The 19,979-nt window shown below is 39.2% G+C and overlaps 1 protein-coding gene and 1 long non-coding RNA gene across 5 annotated transcripts in view; one reads left to right on the top strand and one right to left on the bottom strand.

The window, feature by feature from the left end:
- The first annotated feature begins 53 nt into the window (after nt 1-53).
- LOC105287966 (FH1/FH2 domain-containing protein 3) overlaps nt 54-19,979 on the top strand; it is a 134,410-nt gene continuing 114,484 nt past the window's right edge. The window contains exons 1-6 of one of the 4 annotated variants that reach the window (XM_026967869.1): nt 54-1,467; nt 1,867-3,173; nt 3,475-4,061; nt 4,732-4,954; nt 5,558-5,657; nt 5,768-5,804. In XM_026967869.1, the coding sequence (XP_026823670.1) occupies nt 392-1,467; nt 1,867-3,173; nt 3,475-4,061; nt 4,732-4,954; nt 5,558-5,657; nt 5,768-5,804 (3,330 nt within the window). In that variant the 5' untranslated portion in view covers nt 54-391. Of the gene's footprint in view, nt 1,468-1,866; nt 3,174-3,474; nt 4,062-4,731; nt 4,955-5,557; nt 5,658-5,767; nt 5,805-7,988; nt 8,275-12,271; nt 12,632-19,979 lie in introns of those variants that run through there. The other 3 variants (XM_026967870.1, XM_011353869.3, XM_011353872.3) reach the window with 3 other exon arrangements.
- Nucleotides 8,654-11,595, bottom strand: LOC109611565. The gene is made up of 2 exons (XR_002193988.2): nt 9,611-11,595; nt 8,654-9,510 (listed from the first exon to the last, which is right to left on the bottom strand). It is a non-coding gene; the product is annotated as an uncharacterized LOC109611565 (long non-coding RNA).

Here is a 19,979-nt window from a genome sequence, read left to right as displayed (position 1 = left end):
TTCTGTTCTCTGTCTTCTATCCTCTGTCCTCCCCCCCCTCTCTCTCTCTCTCTGTTACAGTAATAAATATTTCTATCTGAAAAGTCCATTATTCTTGAGATATTTTTTGGATTTGTTATGTACAAATAAACGATTAATTTTTAAAGAGATTCGTTTTCTAGGTACATCCGAATCGAGCTCGACTACAATCTCGACGAGATTTAGCTCGACAGCTAGTTCGCGATTTCTCTCATCGCGAAGCAGTAACGAACGGGTTGTGAATTATCCTGTATCCGACAGATTTCGAAACACAGGTAGCAATTTAACTAATCAGAAAGACGAAAAGGAATCAAGAGCTTCTACTAAGACTGACAAAGATAGTAACCCCGAATTATCTAAACCTCCACATCGGATGGAAGAGAACAATGTTAACAATAGACTTCCTGATAGCGAATTTATGACGCTGATAATAGTAACCAGAGGCACTTCACCGACAGCTCCAGCTTCTTCATCTTATGTCAGGAATAGGCGAGCAGAAATCGGTATCATTCAACAGAAAGAAGTGACAAGACCTCGAAAACTACCGGAAACTACGGACAAAGAAACGCAGTGCGATCGAGTAGAAGAGACATCGAGATTCTCGAGGTATGGCAGCGGCAACGGAGTATCCGGTGCACCTTGGTCGACGTATCTGGACAAATATTCGTCGTCAAGTACAATATCAGCTGGAAGTTCACCTATATATTCCTCCAGAGGTTTCACTAACGTGAGTTCCGCTAGTGGTAGACTCAACAGTTTCGCGTACGCAAGAACGAGCGACACCTCGAATACGAGAAACGAATCCACAACTAAGGAACCTTCGAATTCTAGTCAAGAAATTCATAATTCTAGCAACAGAAAACAAAGCGAGAAAATTTTTGGTGACGCTTTAAGTTGTACGAAGACCGGTGACGAGAATTCATCGGCGTCCAACGATTCGAAGTCATCATCGAGCGGTCAGGATATTCACGGCGTCAGTGAAGCCAAAGTGCAAGGTAGCGAACAGAGTTTCTGCAGTACACGAAAGAACGAAACGAGCGGAAATCCTAGTAGTTCCAAAACTTTCAACCAGGATCTTGCACGTCATCGTGAAGAGGATTCGGCGACGCGGGATTCTCGGGAAAGGAATGGCTACGAGGATCGGAATAGCAGACAGAGTCCTGTGTCAAGGTGCGATGAACACAATCAGAGAAGACCGTCCATTCCGCGACTTGGACGTAATTCACCAAAAGGAGAAATTAAAATCCTCAAAAGTTCCTCAAAGACTGAATTAATATCACCGAAACCGGAAGCATACGAAAGGAGGGGTTCTACTCCTAAATGTGATGTCAGTTCATCCTCTAGAACTGAGGAGTCCCTTCGTATTGTGGAAGGATATTGCGAAGACCAGAATGAAGAAGTTATTTCTCACAAGCGTGATACTTCGCAAAGAAAAGATTCCACGTCAAGGTATGTAAATGTTTTTTAATTATTAAGTATGTGAAGAACAAATATCCTTTTTATAATAATTATTTCTGTAGTAATATGAAGTGAATAAAATGCATATTTTAATTTATTTTTATCATATAATGAATAAAGTATATTAATTTGTGTTGAACTCATCAGAAAAATTTTAGATGAATCTAATAAATCTGATAAATACTAAATGAATAAAAAATGTTATAGATGGAACAAAACGTTTCTCAATTTTTGTCATATTTAATATAAGAAAATCTATAATTAATTAATTCATGATAAAAAAGAGCAAAACGATTGCCTACAAATTCATAAGAAATTGCACAATAAAAGTGCGCGATTTCTGTGGAAGATTCGATATTATTTTATGTAACAAATATTTTTCATTAAAAGCTGTTCTTCGCAAAGTCGTTCGACATCAGCGCCGCAGTCTCGAAGCGCATCAACAAAGAACACGCGTCAAATGACGCGGACCGGCTCGTCAGACGGATCCTCTGTAAGCATGCCAATTGGCAGATCAAAATCATCGTCAGCTAGTTCCGTGACGAGTCAAGGTGTAAAAATAAAAGCGACGACGCCGCCATCGTCCGGCAAATCATCCAGCGGTTCTGTCGTGTCGCCATCAGTGAATCTACGACAGGGCGGTTCGCCGGACGCGCGCGGCAAACCACCTGTGCCGAAGAATGATATTACGACCGCCGCCACGCCGAAGTATATCGTGGCAGCGAAGTACGTGAACAAGGACTTCCGCAAGTCGACCTTGAATATGGAGAATGGCAACCCATCGTGCTCCAAGTATGCGAGAAGGAAGAAGAGTCAGAGGACTATCTCCGTTAGCTCCCAAGACTCCGAAACGACCTCGGAACAGGTTCCCCAGGCTGCCTCTTCGAGCTCGATGAAGTCCAGTCGATCAAGATTGAGAACCCCCTCAGGAGGATCAAAAGCAATGATAGGAAGGAGCGATTCGAACGGTTCAATGAGAAGGGAAGAATCGGGTAGTGGATCAAAGTCATCTTGCGGAACAAAGAAGAGGCCGTCTGGAACATCCAGTTCCAGCAGCAGTAGCAGTCAGTCGACCTCCGCAAATTCCTCTAGTAGCGAGGATGATGACGGACGTGTGGACAAGCCGGATTCGAGACGAAGGAAAAAAAATGCATCGAAGTCGCCTACGTGCGAAATGAGAGGCAAGATCAGTGGGGGATCGTCGCGGACGAGCGTGCTGGCGTCGTCGACCGATGAGATATCCATGATGATGGAGAAACCGCCCAGGCCACCTTCTAGTCCGAGGTCAAAGAGCGATCGTTCCGCGAAAACGGAAGAAGCCAAGTCTTTTCTGATGCGAGCGTTGGCGCCGGTGACAAATTTCTTTAAGAACAAGAATCAGGATTCGGGTGACACAAGCAAGTCAGGTGGTTGGGTTGATTCCAACGATGAGAACATCGAAGGTAGTAGTAATAAGTCAGGTCAGCCGTTGTCACCTTCTAGATCAATCAGTCAGAATTTCTCGAAAGGCTCCAGTTTCACCAATTCCGAAAGGAACGATGGGATAAAAAATACTATGAGAACTCAGTCTTCTGGAGAGAAACCATGGTGGTTAGATTCGAATTCCGATAACGTTCCTGACGGGATTGAAAGGGCCAGTCCATGGAACGATAATGCCAGCCAAGACACAACAATTAGCACAGTTTTGCCAGATGATGGTAATTAAACTTTTGACTATTTGCACTATAATCAATGTTATCTTATTGACTTATACATTCACCACAAATTGCAAATATCTATATAATAAAAATATAAGATTTAAAAAGGATATAGCTTGCTAACAAAATTATCTAAGATTTACAGATTATCATTATATTCGAATAAGAAACGTGACTTTAAGATTTAGTATCATCAGTATATTATCATCTAATTTGTTTTTCATTATTTATAATCTGCAATATTAAAACATTTTTTTTTATTTTTGTACTCATTTTAAATGACGTATATTGATATTGATAGGAAAATACAAACTCAAAGTTTGGCGACAAGAGTCAGGAGAGCGTGCCTGGTGGTTGGACGACGTCTCAACGGAGGAAACGAAGAAATCACCCTCCTCGACGTCTCCCATCTCGAGACGGGGATCAAATCGAGGCAGTTTTCGATCGATCGACCGACGGAATCGCATTAGACACCAGCAATCTGGTGAACGAGCATGGTGGATGAGCAACGACCCGGAGAACGTCCCGGAGGGTGTTGAGGTTTTCCCCGTAGCACCTCCTGAGAGCCAAAGCGTCGACAAACCTGATGGCTTCGTCGATAACGAGAGTCTTTACTCATCGAAGCCGCTTAGAGTAATCCGGCATATCGAATCTGGGGAGAGGGCATGGTGGATGGACAGCTCGTCGAATGTTCCTGACGGGGTCGTGAGGATTCCTGTAGAAACTTCCAATAGCACTTCCGACTCCTCCGAGTCGTACGAGAAGATCGATATCGGCGTTAACCCTGAACCTGAAACGTGTGTCAAGAGAAGTCTCTCCAGATTCCCCATTGAGTTTCCGCCACCACCACCGGAGGAACCGTTGGGTGATCGTGCAAGTCCGGAAGGGGTAAAACTGATCAATTGTACAATATCATGCAATATTCATCATGTAATCTCTCGATTTTGTATATCATTCTAACAATGAGTTCGTGCTATCTGACAAATCTCTGATTTCAAAAAGATTGAAATAATCCAAATAATAGAAAGATAAGATTGCGAAATTTAATTAAAATATCGATAAAATATCGTTACTATTGGTTTTTTGAGATAAGATAAAAGACAGGTTTAAACAGTTTTTCAACTACTTTCTATTTTTCACAACTTATATATTTAAAATATTATATTCTTTGAAATGTACTGAAAGAAATTTCGCGTAGAATAAAGACAAGAAGTTTTTAAAGAATATTTTATCGTTGTGTTAGACAAATGGATAATAAAATGGTATTTGAAGATTGACAAATGTAAATAATCTATCACGTCTAGAAAATGATGCTACTCTTTTTATTCCATTTATCAATCAATATATAAAAAATAACTTAAATGCATTGACATAATTGAATAAAAAATGACAATAAGTCATTGACCTAAGTCATATTACATCTAGTACCCTATTATTTCATTAATTCCATTTCTCATATTTTATTAATTCTATTTTTCAAATATAAAATACGGATCAAGAGTGTGAAAATGGCGAATCAATTACCGTAGAATACTTAAGTACGTTATCTATGCTGTAGGTCGAGAATCCACCTGATCCTCCAGACAATTACGGCGGACGAGACTCGCCTTACGATAATGTGCAGCCGGCACCCCGAAGATTGTCACCAAGGAAACGACCTTCCACATTACCGCTGTTCATCGGCGAACATACTAATATCGATGACGTGCTCGGTGATACAGTTACCCTGTGCCGCAGTCCCATTCTCTCCCGCGTTCGTAAACAGCAACGCGTCAAAGAAGGTGAGTTGGAAATTAATTTAGCGTTACTCAGCGATCGATATCATCGCAGCTAGCTTACATCATACGTATCAGTTGGATTATTCGATACGTTTGAATGCAGCTTGGTAAAGTGGATATAGTCAAATCTGTTATGCAAAATTGCCTTTTGGGAAGCAAAAAGAAGAAAAATAGAAATAAAAAAAAATAGAAAATGAAGTCGGTATCTTATTTGTTTGTGAATGAGAATATCTATAGGAAATTCGGATGTCTGGAAGATATGTGTGAAATTGAGAATCCAAAAAAGAAAGTGTCCCAGAGAAAATGAATTAGAAATAAATCTAACATTACTTATTGATCGATATTATCCAGTTTGTATTATTTAATATATCAAATACAGCTTGCTATAAAATAATGTCGTATAAAGATAAAGTTACATATATTATTTCACTTTTTGGAGATTTGAATAATTGTGACGTATCTTATATTGTTTGTTGAGAAAACAGAATATCTTTGTGAAGATTTTAAATCTCTAGAAAAGTCTTGCGAAACAAATGTTTGCAAAAATATTACAGTTAATTCTCTCTCGTTCTGAATTATATAAATTTATTACGTGTGTTATTGTAGATTCCACCGAAGATAGCTCGGAGTGTGAGGAAATAGATGCGACCCAGGTAATCATCCATGACAGCACGCCGAAAACACCGGTGATTCAACGAAGAAACCGGTAGGTTTTGTAACAGTAATCAAGTATGTTTGGCAAATTTTTGTAAATTGCATATATATATGCGCAAATTATATTTCCATTAAAATTTTTATGACGTTTCTTTTTCTTAGGGACAAGAAGAGATTTCAACCCGACGGCTATATTCCGGTGAGTTTTTATCACGTGTACTTGCTGCATGTCAATGTCCGTAATTTTTTCTTTCTAAACTGGATCTAGTGGTAATTATGGTAAATACATGTTCGTTTACTGGAATGTTAAGTGAAGGTATGTATAAATAAATGATGTAATATTGTCTCGCGTTGAAAATATATCAGGACACGTTCTCTATTCTTTGCGTATATTCATATATTCATATTTAATATTTCAACACTCGTTCTCGCGTTTTATACCCCTGCTGATAGTCGCATAAGGACGTTGGATAGGTCGGCACGTCTATACCGAAAAAGCCTGTTAACAAAGACCTACGAGAGGGAGGACGAGATCAAGAGAAGTGGAAGTGCCCGCGACATTATTGTTCCTTGCGAGGGAAATGCACGAAAGAGACCCTTCTTTCTTACCACTCTTCTACATTTTTCGTATTGCGCGCAAAGCAGCGTTAACAAAGGCTTTGTTCGAGTACTTGCATCACCCTTCACGTATTGTGTCTCGCTTAATAATTGCTCGCTACAGCGTCGTCGCAGTTTTCATTAAAAAATATTATATTTAGTTTTATTACAATACAGGTTTAATTAAACAAACCTATTTCAATTAGCATAATTAGAATTTAGGTAAATATTATTTTCGATACAGAAAATCATTATGTTAGGCAATTATATAAAACTAGCGTTTCGGACCGCGCTCCGCGCAGTCCTCAAAGCCTTGTTCACCCCCATTCATCCACCCACGCATTCTGTTAAGTTTTTCAGAAATGGTGGTTTACTAATTTTCTCGAAATTGTTATCAAAGTAACCATTTCTGAAAAATTTGTAAACTTTTGGTATCAATTACGCGAAAATCGGTCAATAAATGTGAGTGCGTGGGTGAATGCGTGGGTGGATGGATGGGGTGAATGAAAATAATATGGAGATGAAATTAAAAGTATCACGATTGATAACTGGACAGAGCGAAACAGATTTCAAGAAAATCAGTCAATACATGTGTGAATGCGTGGGTGGATGCGTGGGTAGGTGGGTGGTAGTGTAAAACTTAAAAAAAACCACATAGTAACCATTTCTGAAAAATTTGCAAATTTTTGGTACCAATTTCGAGAAAACCAGTTCATTAATCAAGGAGTAGTTCGCGGTCAGACAGACAGACAGACGGCACTTATATATATATAGATGTAGTAATTTAAAACATATTACACACACATGCACGCACACACGCACACGTACATACAATACTTATTAGTTTATTTAAATTCAATACAAAATCTTTCTCCACTGTTTTATGACATAATTTAACTATCTATTGAAGACATTTCATGTTTTTTACTGCAGCTTATGTAAATTTTTTGAGTTAGTTTTGATTTTTGAATCCATTCTTGCAATACAGATTGCACATATCGAATGTCTTTGATACTATATTTGATGTTCGTGTTCGTAATTGATCATTCTGCTTTATGCAGCGTTATGCAGAAGTCACTTATATTTTCACGAGCCGTTCTGTCGTGAGTTACGTTAGCACCCTCCTGCACAATGAACCCTCCATCACTATGGCACTAACCCTTCAGTTCTATGGCCTCAAAGCCCTTTTGTGCTATTCGCAATCTCTACTCGCTGTAGTATAAAGCTAACGATACGTACATGCGCGTTTATAATTCTATATCTTTGGTATTGCGCTGCCTGATTATCTTTTCACTGTGCAATTACCATCTTAATTGTTTCTTCTTTCGTAGATTACTATTCTACATGTATGTCTCTCAAAACTATTTTCGATTTTTCATCTAATTGTTATTAGCAAAGATATATTAATTCATATAAAATTTAGACAGTTTGATAGCATTCTTTAAATACATTGAATACTCGAATTGGTCTCATTGTCTGAGACAAATAGTCTACGAAATACCCATTGGTCTCACTAACGTAAGACAAAGACAACTTCCCGTCTGAGTGCGGTGTTTGAAGCGTGTTCACCGTTTACAAATTACGGTCATTTAATTATTTCTTTAACAACTTTCATGCAAACGATTAATGGTATAAAAATAGTAAATTATGAAAAAATTATATATTTAATCTTTCGAAAATTTCGTGAAATTTGGAGATCGGTTTCGGGGTGCGCACCACAAAGACGATGCCGAGCGAGGGAGAGGGACTCGGCCGCACGGCGGCGGCACAGTCGGCCGAAGGCGACAGGTGTCCGCAGCGCGTTCAGTGTCGCGACGGCCGCTCGCGAGGTAAGGCATGTTGTTGCGCGTCGCGTTTTAACGTATCCTCGTGTGCACTCGCGTCGCATCCGCACGTCACCCTTTTCTTTTCTCATCTCACCGCGATACCGTGTGCGTGAGTGCTCGTACGCTCCTGCCCCTCGTGCCGCGGATTCGCGCGCGTTCCAGGCACGCGTTTCCGTTCTTCGCGTCAGCAGCGGCGGCGGTGGCGGCGGTGGCGGCGGCGACGGAAGCGCGTGAGTCGCCCGAAAGGTGAGTTCCTTCCTTCGCGCAGACTCCGCTCTCGAGAAGGCTGTGCTCCGAAGTGCGCGCGCTTCCATCCCGCGCAGCGCAGAAAGGCCACTGGACCCGGAGCCGCTTTCCGCCTGGCCTTTCGTTCTCGCTCCGACTTCTCTGTTGTCGGTTAGCGACAAAAGTCGAACCGAACTCGTTGGCACTTGATTGGTTTCACTTGATGTATTCGATTGTCGTGGGATAGCGACAATGGGCACGTAGGAATTCAACCCTCACGATATTTTAATTTTTCGAATAATGTTACGCATCTATCGAATTTTCCATTTGATTCTGCAGAGCTGAGAGATAATCTTAGAAAAAGTATGGAATGTTTTATAAAGATTTTATCTCGTAAGAATGTGGTTTTGTTATTATTTATTAAGAAAAAAGCAAGATTATTTCCTCACAAGAGCAAAATAATCCACGTTTGATATGAAGAATTCGTTATTATCATTATATGATGTGTACTTCATATTTCAAAGTGTCAGATTATAAATATTTTTTCGCTAAGACTATTATTTTCGCGATAGGTTCAACATAACCTCTCTCTCTCTCTCTCTCTCTCTCTCTCTCTGTCCAATATAAATATATATATGTGTATATAATGTCGACGTGTATAGTCGATTAGTCGTTCTTGTAAAATAAGACGCGAATTATAAATTTCATTGGAAAATCATCAGTAGCCAAAATAGTCGCATCATCTTCTGACAGCTGATGAAAATCAGTAACGGAAATAATGTTTTCTTTAAATTGATGATTTTATCTGGCGATTATAAATATCGATAATTATAATTCTGAAATTTGATATAATATTATAATTTTCAACAATTGTGAGACTGGTAATAGTATTATCAATAAACACGGTCGATTCAATTAAAATATTTTCGCGTGAACACTGTATGATTCGTTTAGGAGTCCGGATCAGTAATTTTCTGGAATGTCGCATGTCTCGACTGGTTCTGGCAGCCGCTCAATCGCTCCTGCCGAAGGACGTTATTTATTTTGGAGGATAGTTAGCGCGCATGGACGATGGGTCCGGTTCACGTTCGATGCTCCTGTCACGCTTTTTTTCAGTCGTTCACCTTCGAATCTGCTTTGTGCGAAATTTTCGCCTGAGCTCCGACGATGTAACTCCCCTGGAAACCGGCACGTTATTGGATTCGCTCGCCAAGTCATTTATCATCTTCCAGCGACCTGCAGCCTCGTGCGGCAGTTCTGTAATATTTCAGTATCATTTCAAATTATTAATAAAGCATCACGACGTTAAAGCAGGGATATTAAAAACGTTCATCAAATTAAATGCTCTTATGCGTACAAAACTAGGATGACCGAGAAGAAACTGTTTTCACGTAGACGTGTCGTTCTCGAAGATTCGGCATTATAACATTCCAAAAATACATTCGAAAAGGCACTGTTGTAAAACGGTAACGCTCCAAACTACACTATGCCGAAACACATCTGGGTGACGCGTGGTGATCCGAAATGCGATGCCATAAAACATGGTGCTAAAACCTTCGAGTTAAAACGCGGCACTCAAAAAGCCAAATCTTGAGAAACGCGACTCAACAAGTTTGGTGTTCCAGCAAGCATGGCATCCCAAAGGCGGATTTGTTAATTCAGGCGAGTTAGGGAATCCTGCGAGTTCGATCTCGCGTCGCAATCGCGTCTTGATCGTGAATCTTTCGTCGACCACAACCGCGAATATTCGTGGCATGGCGCAGACTCCGTTTTCCCTTCTGACTCCCCCTTCTCCTTTCAATATCATCCTCTCTTCTCTCTGCATCGTCCCTCCTCTCTTCCACTGCATTTCTCTCCTTTTATCTCTATTCCTTTTCTCTCTCTTTCTCTGTGGTTCTTCCTCTTTCTCTCTCTTGTGCATATATACTCGCCCACTCTTTATCTTCTTTGTCCCTTCTCCGTCTCTTTTCTCAAGTCGGTTCGAAGAAGGGCTGGTCCATTCGCTAAGACTAAGAACAATGCGAGAGCAAAGATGACGAGACGGGTCGGCATTGATAATGACAGTTTGCGAATTCATTTTGCGCTTGACGTCGATTTTCTTACGTATCTAACATGTCTATATGCTGCGTGTCGCAAGATAGTTCATAGTGCGTGAATAAAGATTATATCACTACCCCCCCCACACACACACACATACACACACACACACACACACACACACACACACACACACACACACACACAAATATACAATACACAAGTTGGTTTTTATTAGTCAAAGAGAATACAGAGAATATATGCAAAATGCATCTGAATTTTTTTCTCAACTTGAAACAACATCTCGAGACATTTTAAAGATTCTTTTAAAAATAATGCATTTTATTCTGACAAGTTTGATAGTTTTGCAATCAAATTTGCAATATTGTATAAGATAAAACAGTTAGAGAAGTCTTCTATTAGAATCTACAGACAGTAGCAATAAGAAGAAATATCCTGTTCATTTCAATATGCTTAAGAGAAAAAGATCGCCTCGCAACGTAACATTTTCGTGCTAGAAAGGATACATAATAACGTGGTAGCATAGAGGCGCGTGAGAACCGGTATGGCGCTTTTTCATAAGCGGCAGCAGCGAGTTCTTCTCGCGCACCCGGTATAATCGCGACACGTTGCAGCGGAGGCAGAAAATGCATCGAGTATTGCGTTCTACGTGGAAGCGCTCCGTCGTAACGCTAAGGATTTAGATTTTTGAATTTCGATCGGTTACAAGCGAGTTTCTGCTAGATCTGCCTTCGGGTAACTACTTTCCACGATACTTTATGTAAGATCTAGCAAATCGGTGAGTGGTATTTATTTGGACATTTGTTACTTGACTAATTGATAGCCGAAGTGATTCTCATAATTATGAATTTCGGGAATACATTGTGTTGATAATAGAGATTAGGAATGGATTGAACTTTCCTATTTTGAGAAAGACATATAAGCATTTTGAAGTTTTAGATTATGAACGATTTTGATTAATGAAAAATTCTATAATCTTGTCTGCAAAAAGATTGTCTGAAGAAAAGAAGGATAATAATTTACTAGCTATAAATAATAATTTTATTGTATTTTAATAAATGACAACAGTAGATTTGTCTTATATCCCTTAAATCACGGATTTAACATGAAAACTGCAATGTTAATACTGTGTCGATGCAGTAAGGGTTAATATATTTTCCAATAATTGAGTTGCTGAAGATTAAGAATGCGTATAATAAATTTATTTCCTGAAACACATGCGAAAGCCTTGAATGAAGGTTCAGGAACATTCCTGCTGGTTTTCTGCTTTGAGTTAACAAATCGATAAGAGCGAGTGAAAGGAAACTCGAAGGTCAACGACCGTCTGAAAACGACGTGGACACCGGTTGCATTAACGATGATGACTGCAGTCCTGGATCGTTATGATTCTAACGTTGCCACTTTCACGGGTACTTTATGCGCGCTTTCTGTCGTGGTTCCTACGTGCCTGAGAACTTTTCTACGATCGGCAGATCACTCGGAAAATGAAAGCGCAAGAACAGATAGATGGGCAGATCCCTAGATCACTAGATACACGATCGTTCGTCGTGATCTAATACGAATGCGGAAAGCCGGATGGAATAATAACGAAGAAAGTTTGAACCGGCGACACAGTTAAATATTTATATCGCGGATACTTCATCTGAATTCCAATGAAGAAGTTTCGAATGTATATAAATTTTTCCTCATGATTCTCAAGCATCTTTTTTTATTCTTTAACGTAGATACAATTCTCTGTTTCATATCGTTTGATTTTTAGTATCAACGAGTTACTCGACGCGGAAAAAGTCGACGAACCGAAAAGCAAAGTAATTCTCTTTCTTACGAAGAGCAATCTGTCATTCATATATTTTTCGCGACGCGTTTCGAGGTCTCAGCGAGGACTAAAGGCACAGCGTGACCAGCACAGTGACCAAGCAGGAGACAGGGAGTAAAGGAACGTTTGGTCTTCTCGTTTCAGCCGACAGATCGAATCGAAATAAATCGGCGGTACAGCGAACCGGTTCGCGCATCGCGTGAGTGTACCACGGCGTGCACACACGCCGTCGTCGTGTGCACGTGAAACGGGGGCGGGGGGTAGACGTTGTCTTTTTCGGAAGACGAGAAATTGCGAACAATCCCGGCCCCGTCCAGGCGGCGGGAAGAAATGTATCGCCAGATGTTTTTCACGTGCCAAGTGCAGTACCTCAACGACGTCGATCCGTTCAGCTATCCAACCCTCTACCCGGACGATGACCCTCCCAATCACACCTTCAGCGTGACCTTGCCGCTAATCAACCAGCTCGCCGCCGTGCACCGGCTTCTTCGGGCGCCTCACAGGGTAAGTCGTTGTTTCCGACCTATATTCGCTGCTATCTAGAGCTGTATTTAACGATTACTTGGGACGTAGAAACGCCTCGCGTGCCAAGAAAACGTTCATAATTATCTGTCTCCGAGTTTGATGACCCTCAGATGTATTTCAGCGTTCTACTAGAAGACATGTATTTTTACATATCTTCAAACGCAAAACTATGCACGTAGAGAACTTGAGTTTGCATACTCAATAATTTTATTACATACGTGTTACGTACGTATTACGTGCACGAGTATCATTATTATCATTCATAGCGAAGTGTTTCATTGAATACTTATTGTAGTAACTTGTCTAAGTACATTTGAATTTGTGATCATTAATCATGCAATAATGAACTTTGTTCATCACTAATATAGCTATATTTCGCGCACGTATTTCAATCTATTGAAAGATAAAATTAAATAAAGCAGTTATTATAATATTATTTATCAACGTCGAAAAGAATTATATATTTCGTATAGAGTTTCTTGTATGAAATAGCTAGAAGGTTATAAGATCGTTGTTATAATATATTTAAGAATTATCTATTAGATTTTATTCTTGTAGAATCTGTTATGAAATTCGACATGCTGTACACATTTTCCATTTGATAGTCATGTGCGCCATGTGCGTCTGTGCTTCGTCATGTTCACGTAACGTAGCATAGTAAAGTTCAACACTTTGCGAATATTCGTTTTTATTTAACAATAAGAAGATTATGTGCATACTTCCCGAGCACACGCTCGAATGAAACTGCACGCGTCACCTTTCTTGCTTTGCTCTGATATTTGCGCGCCGAAACGCTCATAAATTTTGCGGTTAACTCAATAAAATCCCAGTTCAGAATTCCACTAACATGGCCGCATTTTTTAGCTTCACCTTTACGACCGTGCGTTTGTTTCACAGCAACTGATGTTTCGCCGTCAAATTTCGAACATCTTTTACGCGAGATCGCGCACATAATTCCACGTGCGGGGGTGTTTATAACTTTCGCGCATGTACGATTTACGAGTTGTAAAACTGAAACACGTACTGGAGTAACAGGTTGGTTTTTGAGGAAAATTGCTGTGCCATATTTTCTGCTTCCATAAAGCGAATTTGTCTCTTGCGAACTCGGATAGATGAATTAGAATAGTCTGATAAGAAAGATAATTGCTTATTCTGAAAGTGGTATAAGTTAACTTTGATCAATTTAAATATTATAACATTTAAACATGGAGTGATGTATCATACGTCCCATATTATTTTGCTTTATAACTACTTAAAGTAAAAAAATCTATAAATTTTGGAAATATCTAAAAATATTTTAGTATATTTGTGCGCACAAGTTATTGCAAATAACTTTTACCTTATACCTTATACCTTAATAACTTTTTTTATTACCACTTATATTAGTAAAATGTCTTAAAAAACTTTAAACATTTTCTTCAAAACATTATATTATATATTTAAATATTAAGCTTTTTTAAATTTAGTGACGATTTTCTTTTTTAGTCATTTAAAATTCAAAAATGCAAGTTTGAAATACGAAATTTTCCATTAGCCAATGTATCCGCCGTTCGTAGAATTGCATTACGCTCATGTTTCAAAATTTATTATATTAGTTGTTCGTCGATATCGGAGCTGCGCGTTCGCCGAAGTAACTGCTACAAATTGGCGTTATTAAAATCCTCCAATCGCAGAGATATATGCACAGTATTATACAAGTGATCGTAACTTCTGCACGCATCTGCTATGTAAATGGATGATCCTTCTAGTCGAGTACTCTCCGTGGACATTATTCATCTGATTGAAACATGTTGCAATAGCGTTTTAAAGCAAGTTGTGAGAAGATTTTGTAAAAGAAAAAGATTATCACAGGAATAAAAATCTTTTATTTGTTAAAACTGAATCTACAATATTTTCATCTGATATTAATAATTATATAATTTTGTTATTAAGGTGTAAATATAAATAGTATTTATAAATAGTATTTATATTTACAACTAATAACAAGTATTTAATTAATTTTGAATAGATTTAATAGAAATTTAATTTTTAAGACTTATTTATTACATTATTTAATATCGAAGATTCTCAATAACTGTAATGATGCTTAACTAAATTTTGGCGAAGCAAATTTCACATTTGTGGCACAATATAATGGTGAAACTGGCCGCAAATATCACAGGACACCATGTATATCACTGCGGCACGTGGCTTCTTTGTTTGCTCCGTCATCGTTTCTGGGACGGTCCCTTCAGTCGTGGCTATTGTCCGCGTGTAAATGCTACTGCATCGTCGTTTAAACCTCTGCTAGTTACCATCCTGACTGTACACTCTGACCCAATTGTACTGTCTTGTCGCAACATTCCCAAGCAATCCTTCCGCGTTTAAAGCAGTCGTAAAATTTGCTTTGGAACGATTGTATCTTCGTTCCTAACTGCAGTTGGTTGCACTCTAGTTGGTTGCACTCTAGTTGGTTGCACTCTATTCTTCAAATTCCTGCTACTCAAAGCAAAAGTTGCAGTTGCTTAAAAAAGATCATAACGTTATCATTTATAGTTGAAACTAAATTATACTTTGAATTATTTATACGTAATATAAAAATATGGAACAAACCTTTCGTTAGATGAGACTTTCTGGACTCAGTTACAACAGTGTATTCACGAAATAACTCGTTCGAAGATAAAGTTTGCGGACATTTGTTATCAGCTGGCGATATTTCGATAAGTTATGCAACGACGGACATCATCACGGAAAATTAACTGAATAACAGGCGTGTAACGAACCAACGTGATATAGGTAGAGGCCGTGTAACACTTTAACTCTCCTCGCATCCTCTTTCTTGCATCCGAAGGTTCGAGGCGATCCGTGAAATGTCTGTCGGTCCTCTCCGGGCCCTTCTTCGGCAGTTCGCCGATGTAACGGTACACCGCGAAGCACTCTCTCAAAGAAAGAATAAAAAGTTCGTTTACGGCTTGGGTATTATATACCTATAGGTATCTCCCGCCGATGTACCGGTTATCTCGAGGACAGTGGCGGGTTCTTGCAGAGTAACTCTGCTCGTCCTTCGAGCTGCCTTTGGTTTTGCCCGTTGAACGGCACGTCTGGTCATTTCGTCTGAGCATCCTGAATAAACCCGAGACGAGATTCAACGTAGAACGTCTCGTTTTTGACCGTGTTTGATGCTCATCATATATTTTTCACAACGTTATTGATGCTGAAAAGTATCTCGATAAGTCTAATTGCAGCAATATTTTGCAAAGTCTATAAAAAATGTCGGTAGTGTCTAAGTTGCCAGCTGAAATGCTTAAAGTAGTCTCCGAAACATCATTCCGACGTAAATAATTCACTTAATCGTGTAAAGACCGCGAAATCGCATGAAATTGTGTCCTCTCACCTTGCCCCACATTCAGACGACGTGCGATTAATTTTACGAGCCATCTCCTTTCCGCTATTTCACTTAATGTCACGGAAACGCACGGCAAAGTGCCCTCCGTTTTATGGAGAAACGGAGTGCCCCCGTGAACGAAGATCGCGCGCTCCGAGTTCGCGTGTGCGATTCATCTTTTTTTCTCTCTCCCCGCTGTTGAATGGTAATGGAGAGTTACGATTGCGATTTATGGGCAACGTTACACTTCAGAGGTCCCGAAATTTCGGTTTTATGGCCATGCGGCTTATCGTTCGCCACCGGCAATGGGCTGCAAAGTGCACTGGTGCACCGCTACCGCCGTCGTCATGCCACCGTATAACGATACCACAAAGAAAGAGACGTAAATCACCAGGGACCACGGAACTTTCCCAGCGTGCTCCGATAACAGGGGGTGGTATCGTCGCGAGAGTGCCGAGAGATTATCCGTATTCAGCGGAACGTATCATCGATAACCGATTCTATGCTGCCGGTTATTGCGATTGCAACGCCCGCCACGCAGAAAAATTAGTCACGTTGCTCGGTCTCGGAATTGGCGATCGAAACTGGCAATGTGATCATAGATCACATCTGGGAATGTGGCTCGAGAATCAGTAAAGTTCAAACATCGTATAAATTATGTCATTTATAAGGCGTTCGTGCGATCTCTGAATCCACGATCGAAACTCTTGATAAATACGTACTCTTGTCACGTGTTTTATTACAATCTATGTTAATGAACATTTATGAAAAACCGTTTATATTTATATTTTTATTACGCATTATTTTTAAGTATATATTTTTTTATTGTCGTATAGAATGTTACTATGTCTCTTCATAAAGAGAAAAGAAGTATATCTCTTAATCTTGACTGGAGATATTTAGTTTTCTTTATATAAATTGTTCGAAAGCAAATGCATGTACAATAGTGAATCTTAAGCATAGATAAGAAAGAAAGGATAAAGAAGAAGCAAACATATTATCACTATTATGTAAAAAGGAGATGACAGAAAGGGAGGATTGAAATAAGATAAAAAATAAGATAAATATAGAATATAGGAGAATCACATGAGAAAAAGATGAGGCATCCGCTTTAAGCTGCCTACAAACGAGTGTCGGTGCACGAACTCGTGTCAAATAAAGCCGTATTGCGGGGTATATAAGGCCGCGAGAGAAAAGTGTGAATAACTTTTCTCGCGACCCGCTTTTCCTAGGTTTCCCGCTGAAGTCCGAGCTTGCACGTATCCTGAAAAGTTAGCTTGTCGGAGAGGCAAACGAACGGGAGCACCGCGTTTACCTTTCGGCACGCGGGAACGAAGCGGGAAAGTTTTCAGGATAACGAAGAAAAAGTAATTTGGTAAAATGGCGTTTCCGGGTCCTTCCACCGAGCCAAAATTTAAATCTCTCGGAAGAAGCGATTGTAGCTAGCAAACATTGGAAACTTTGCAAAATAGCTTTATTGGTCGTTGAAACAAAACACAAAGACCTACTGAAAAATTTTACGTTCTATAGAGTATGAAGCGTTTGATTTATGTATTATATTTATTAAATATTTAATATAAATATTTCGCAATATGTTGCACTTCGCATAAAAAGTTTTAATAAGAATTATCTGATATTTCTAACATTGTGCAAAGTAGCATATACAGAGAGATTAATTTATATAATATTTTTTATCGATAATCCTCTCTCTCTCTTTCTCTCTCTCTCCTTATTCATTGAATATCTTATTTAGTGTCGGATTATTTGATCTCGATGTTACAATTTACATAAGTTTGGTCATATCCATCCTTGGAACTTGAGACTTAAGTGATAGAGGCGGACTCTGCCTACCAACTCACCGATCTATACCTATCTATTTGTCCACCTACCTATCTACCTATCACCTTAGTTCTTTGTTGCATTCCGTTACGAACTCTCGCGCACAACGACGACGACATCACAACGATGACAACGACAACGACGGCGGCAGTGTGCAGTTTCATTCACGAGGAACGCCGTAATTCTAGACAAAGTACTGGAATTTGTTTCAGAGGCACGCCGTGTGCAGGAGGAACGAATTTATAATTCTACGCGCATGGGATGGTACATCTACTCGACCAGGATGAGATCTGTTTGAGCGTTTTCCTCGTCTTCCGGGTTGTATCGAACGTTAGATGAAAGATCGAGCGTTCCTCTCGCCAAAGATATCGCACTCGGATTAGATCGTGAATTAGATAGAGTTCTGCAGGGTAGAAATCTGCTTATCGAAATCGCGCGCGCTGCCAAGTGGTATCACTCGATGATTTTGTAGATCTTGAACATCAGGTTTTCTTCAAGCTCCATAAAATCATGAAACATAGTTGAAGTGTCTTATCTCTTGATGTATCATATGTTCTTTTGATTGTGTTCTAACGTGACTAATCGATTTTTATTTATCATAGATATAAAGATATAAAAACTGATCTTTTTCTTTATTAATTATTTTCCAATGTTTTTATTTTAACAGAATCTTATATTGTTATTTGTAAATTATATGATTTATATTAATTTCTTATTCTTTATTTCTTATAGTTCTTGAAAAAGGATTACGCGATATAATATCCTACAGAAAAATATTTTCTAAATATAGTATATTTATGTACATTTATGGTCTAACAGAATTTAAATATCACAGTCACTGTTTTTTAAAAGTTTGAATTTCTATCTCAAATTTTTGTGAGATCTTGTTTTCATTTTAATGAGTGCGTTCTTTAATTAAAACTTTATTGACTTCTGCCTTGTTTAATTATTCTAAAGTGAGATTCTCATATATCTCAGTACTCACATAAATATACATAATTTTCTTTCCTAATCAGAATATTTCCGTATTAATCTGATAACTTAAATTAAAATCGGCAAACTTCAGAAGTGGCCGAGGAAACATCTTTGGGACGGCTTCGTTCTTATTTTAGGCTGTTCATAAATATTGCCAAAAATTCTCGTTCGAGTGGCCGAAAAATTTATGTCCAAGCAGAATCAGGATGAGAAAGAGGAAGAAAGAAAAGTAGAAGATCGGAAGGGGTTGGACGGAGAAGGGCTTTGCTCTTCGAGTGCAACGATCCGCGCGACCGTCCGAGCGATAAAGGCGTTACGGCATTATATTTCGGGATACGGGATTAATATTCATGAACCGGCAAGAGGGAGGAAGGAGATGAGAGAGAGCGAAGAGGACACTGGGAGAGTGCGAGTGAGATGCGATTATACGGAGAGATGATGGACAGGTTACGGCCGAAGTAAATGCGGTCGAGGGACCGTTCCGAAAATGATTGCAAATTACAGATTTTCGTGCAGGGCGGTCACGTCGGGCGGTGTTCATGTCGTCGCGGCTGCTTGCGACCTTATTCGCGCGATGCTATACGGTATCTGGGGATCAATGACCCCTCTCGAGCGGCCACTTCCGGAAGATATTACCCGGAACGATGTGATACCATGGATCGCGCCGGCATTTGCATAATCGAGATATCATTCCATCGATTTTGCTACCCCACGCGTTTTTCCCGACCTCGACGTTGAGGTTCTTCCTATTATGGGCGACTCTGCGCTACTCTCTGCTCTACTCCGATTAATTAAATCAAAATCAATTAGTGAAATTTATTCTTTTTGACCGCTTGAAGTTTTAGGTAAAAGAAGATATCTTCTTTTATTTCTTTTGTTAGAATGTAGCCATTTTGAAATTAACTACTTTTATACATGTTAATATTCGATATATGAAGAATTGACTTAATTAATTAATTAATCTAAAATTAAGTGGCGTTGAGCATATCAAAATGTGCGTAATTTACACTTATAATGTCTCTGTTTAATTTAATTTAATATTATCTCTATATTTACTCAAGTGTTTCAGCAGTAGATTCAGTAGTAGAGTAAAGACATCTGTGATTAAATGTCAAAATTCTAGGTTGTAGATTTCACTGGAAGTTGGAA

The sequence above is a fragment of the Ooceraea biroi genome, chromosome 2 (genome assembly GCF_003672135.1).
Source record: "Ooceraea biroi isolate clonal line C1 chromosome 2, Obir_v5.4, whole genome shotgun sequence".
Lineage (NCBI taxonomy): Eukaryota > Metazoa > Arthropoda > Insecta > Hymenoptera > Formicidae > Ooceraea > Ooceraea biroi.
Note: the sequence above shows the minus strand (reverse complement) of the source record. Positions and strands in the feature narration are given on the sequence as shown.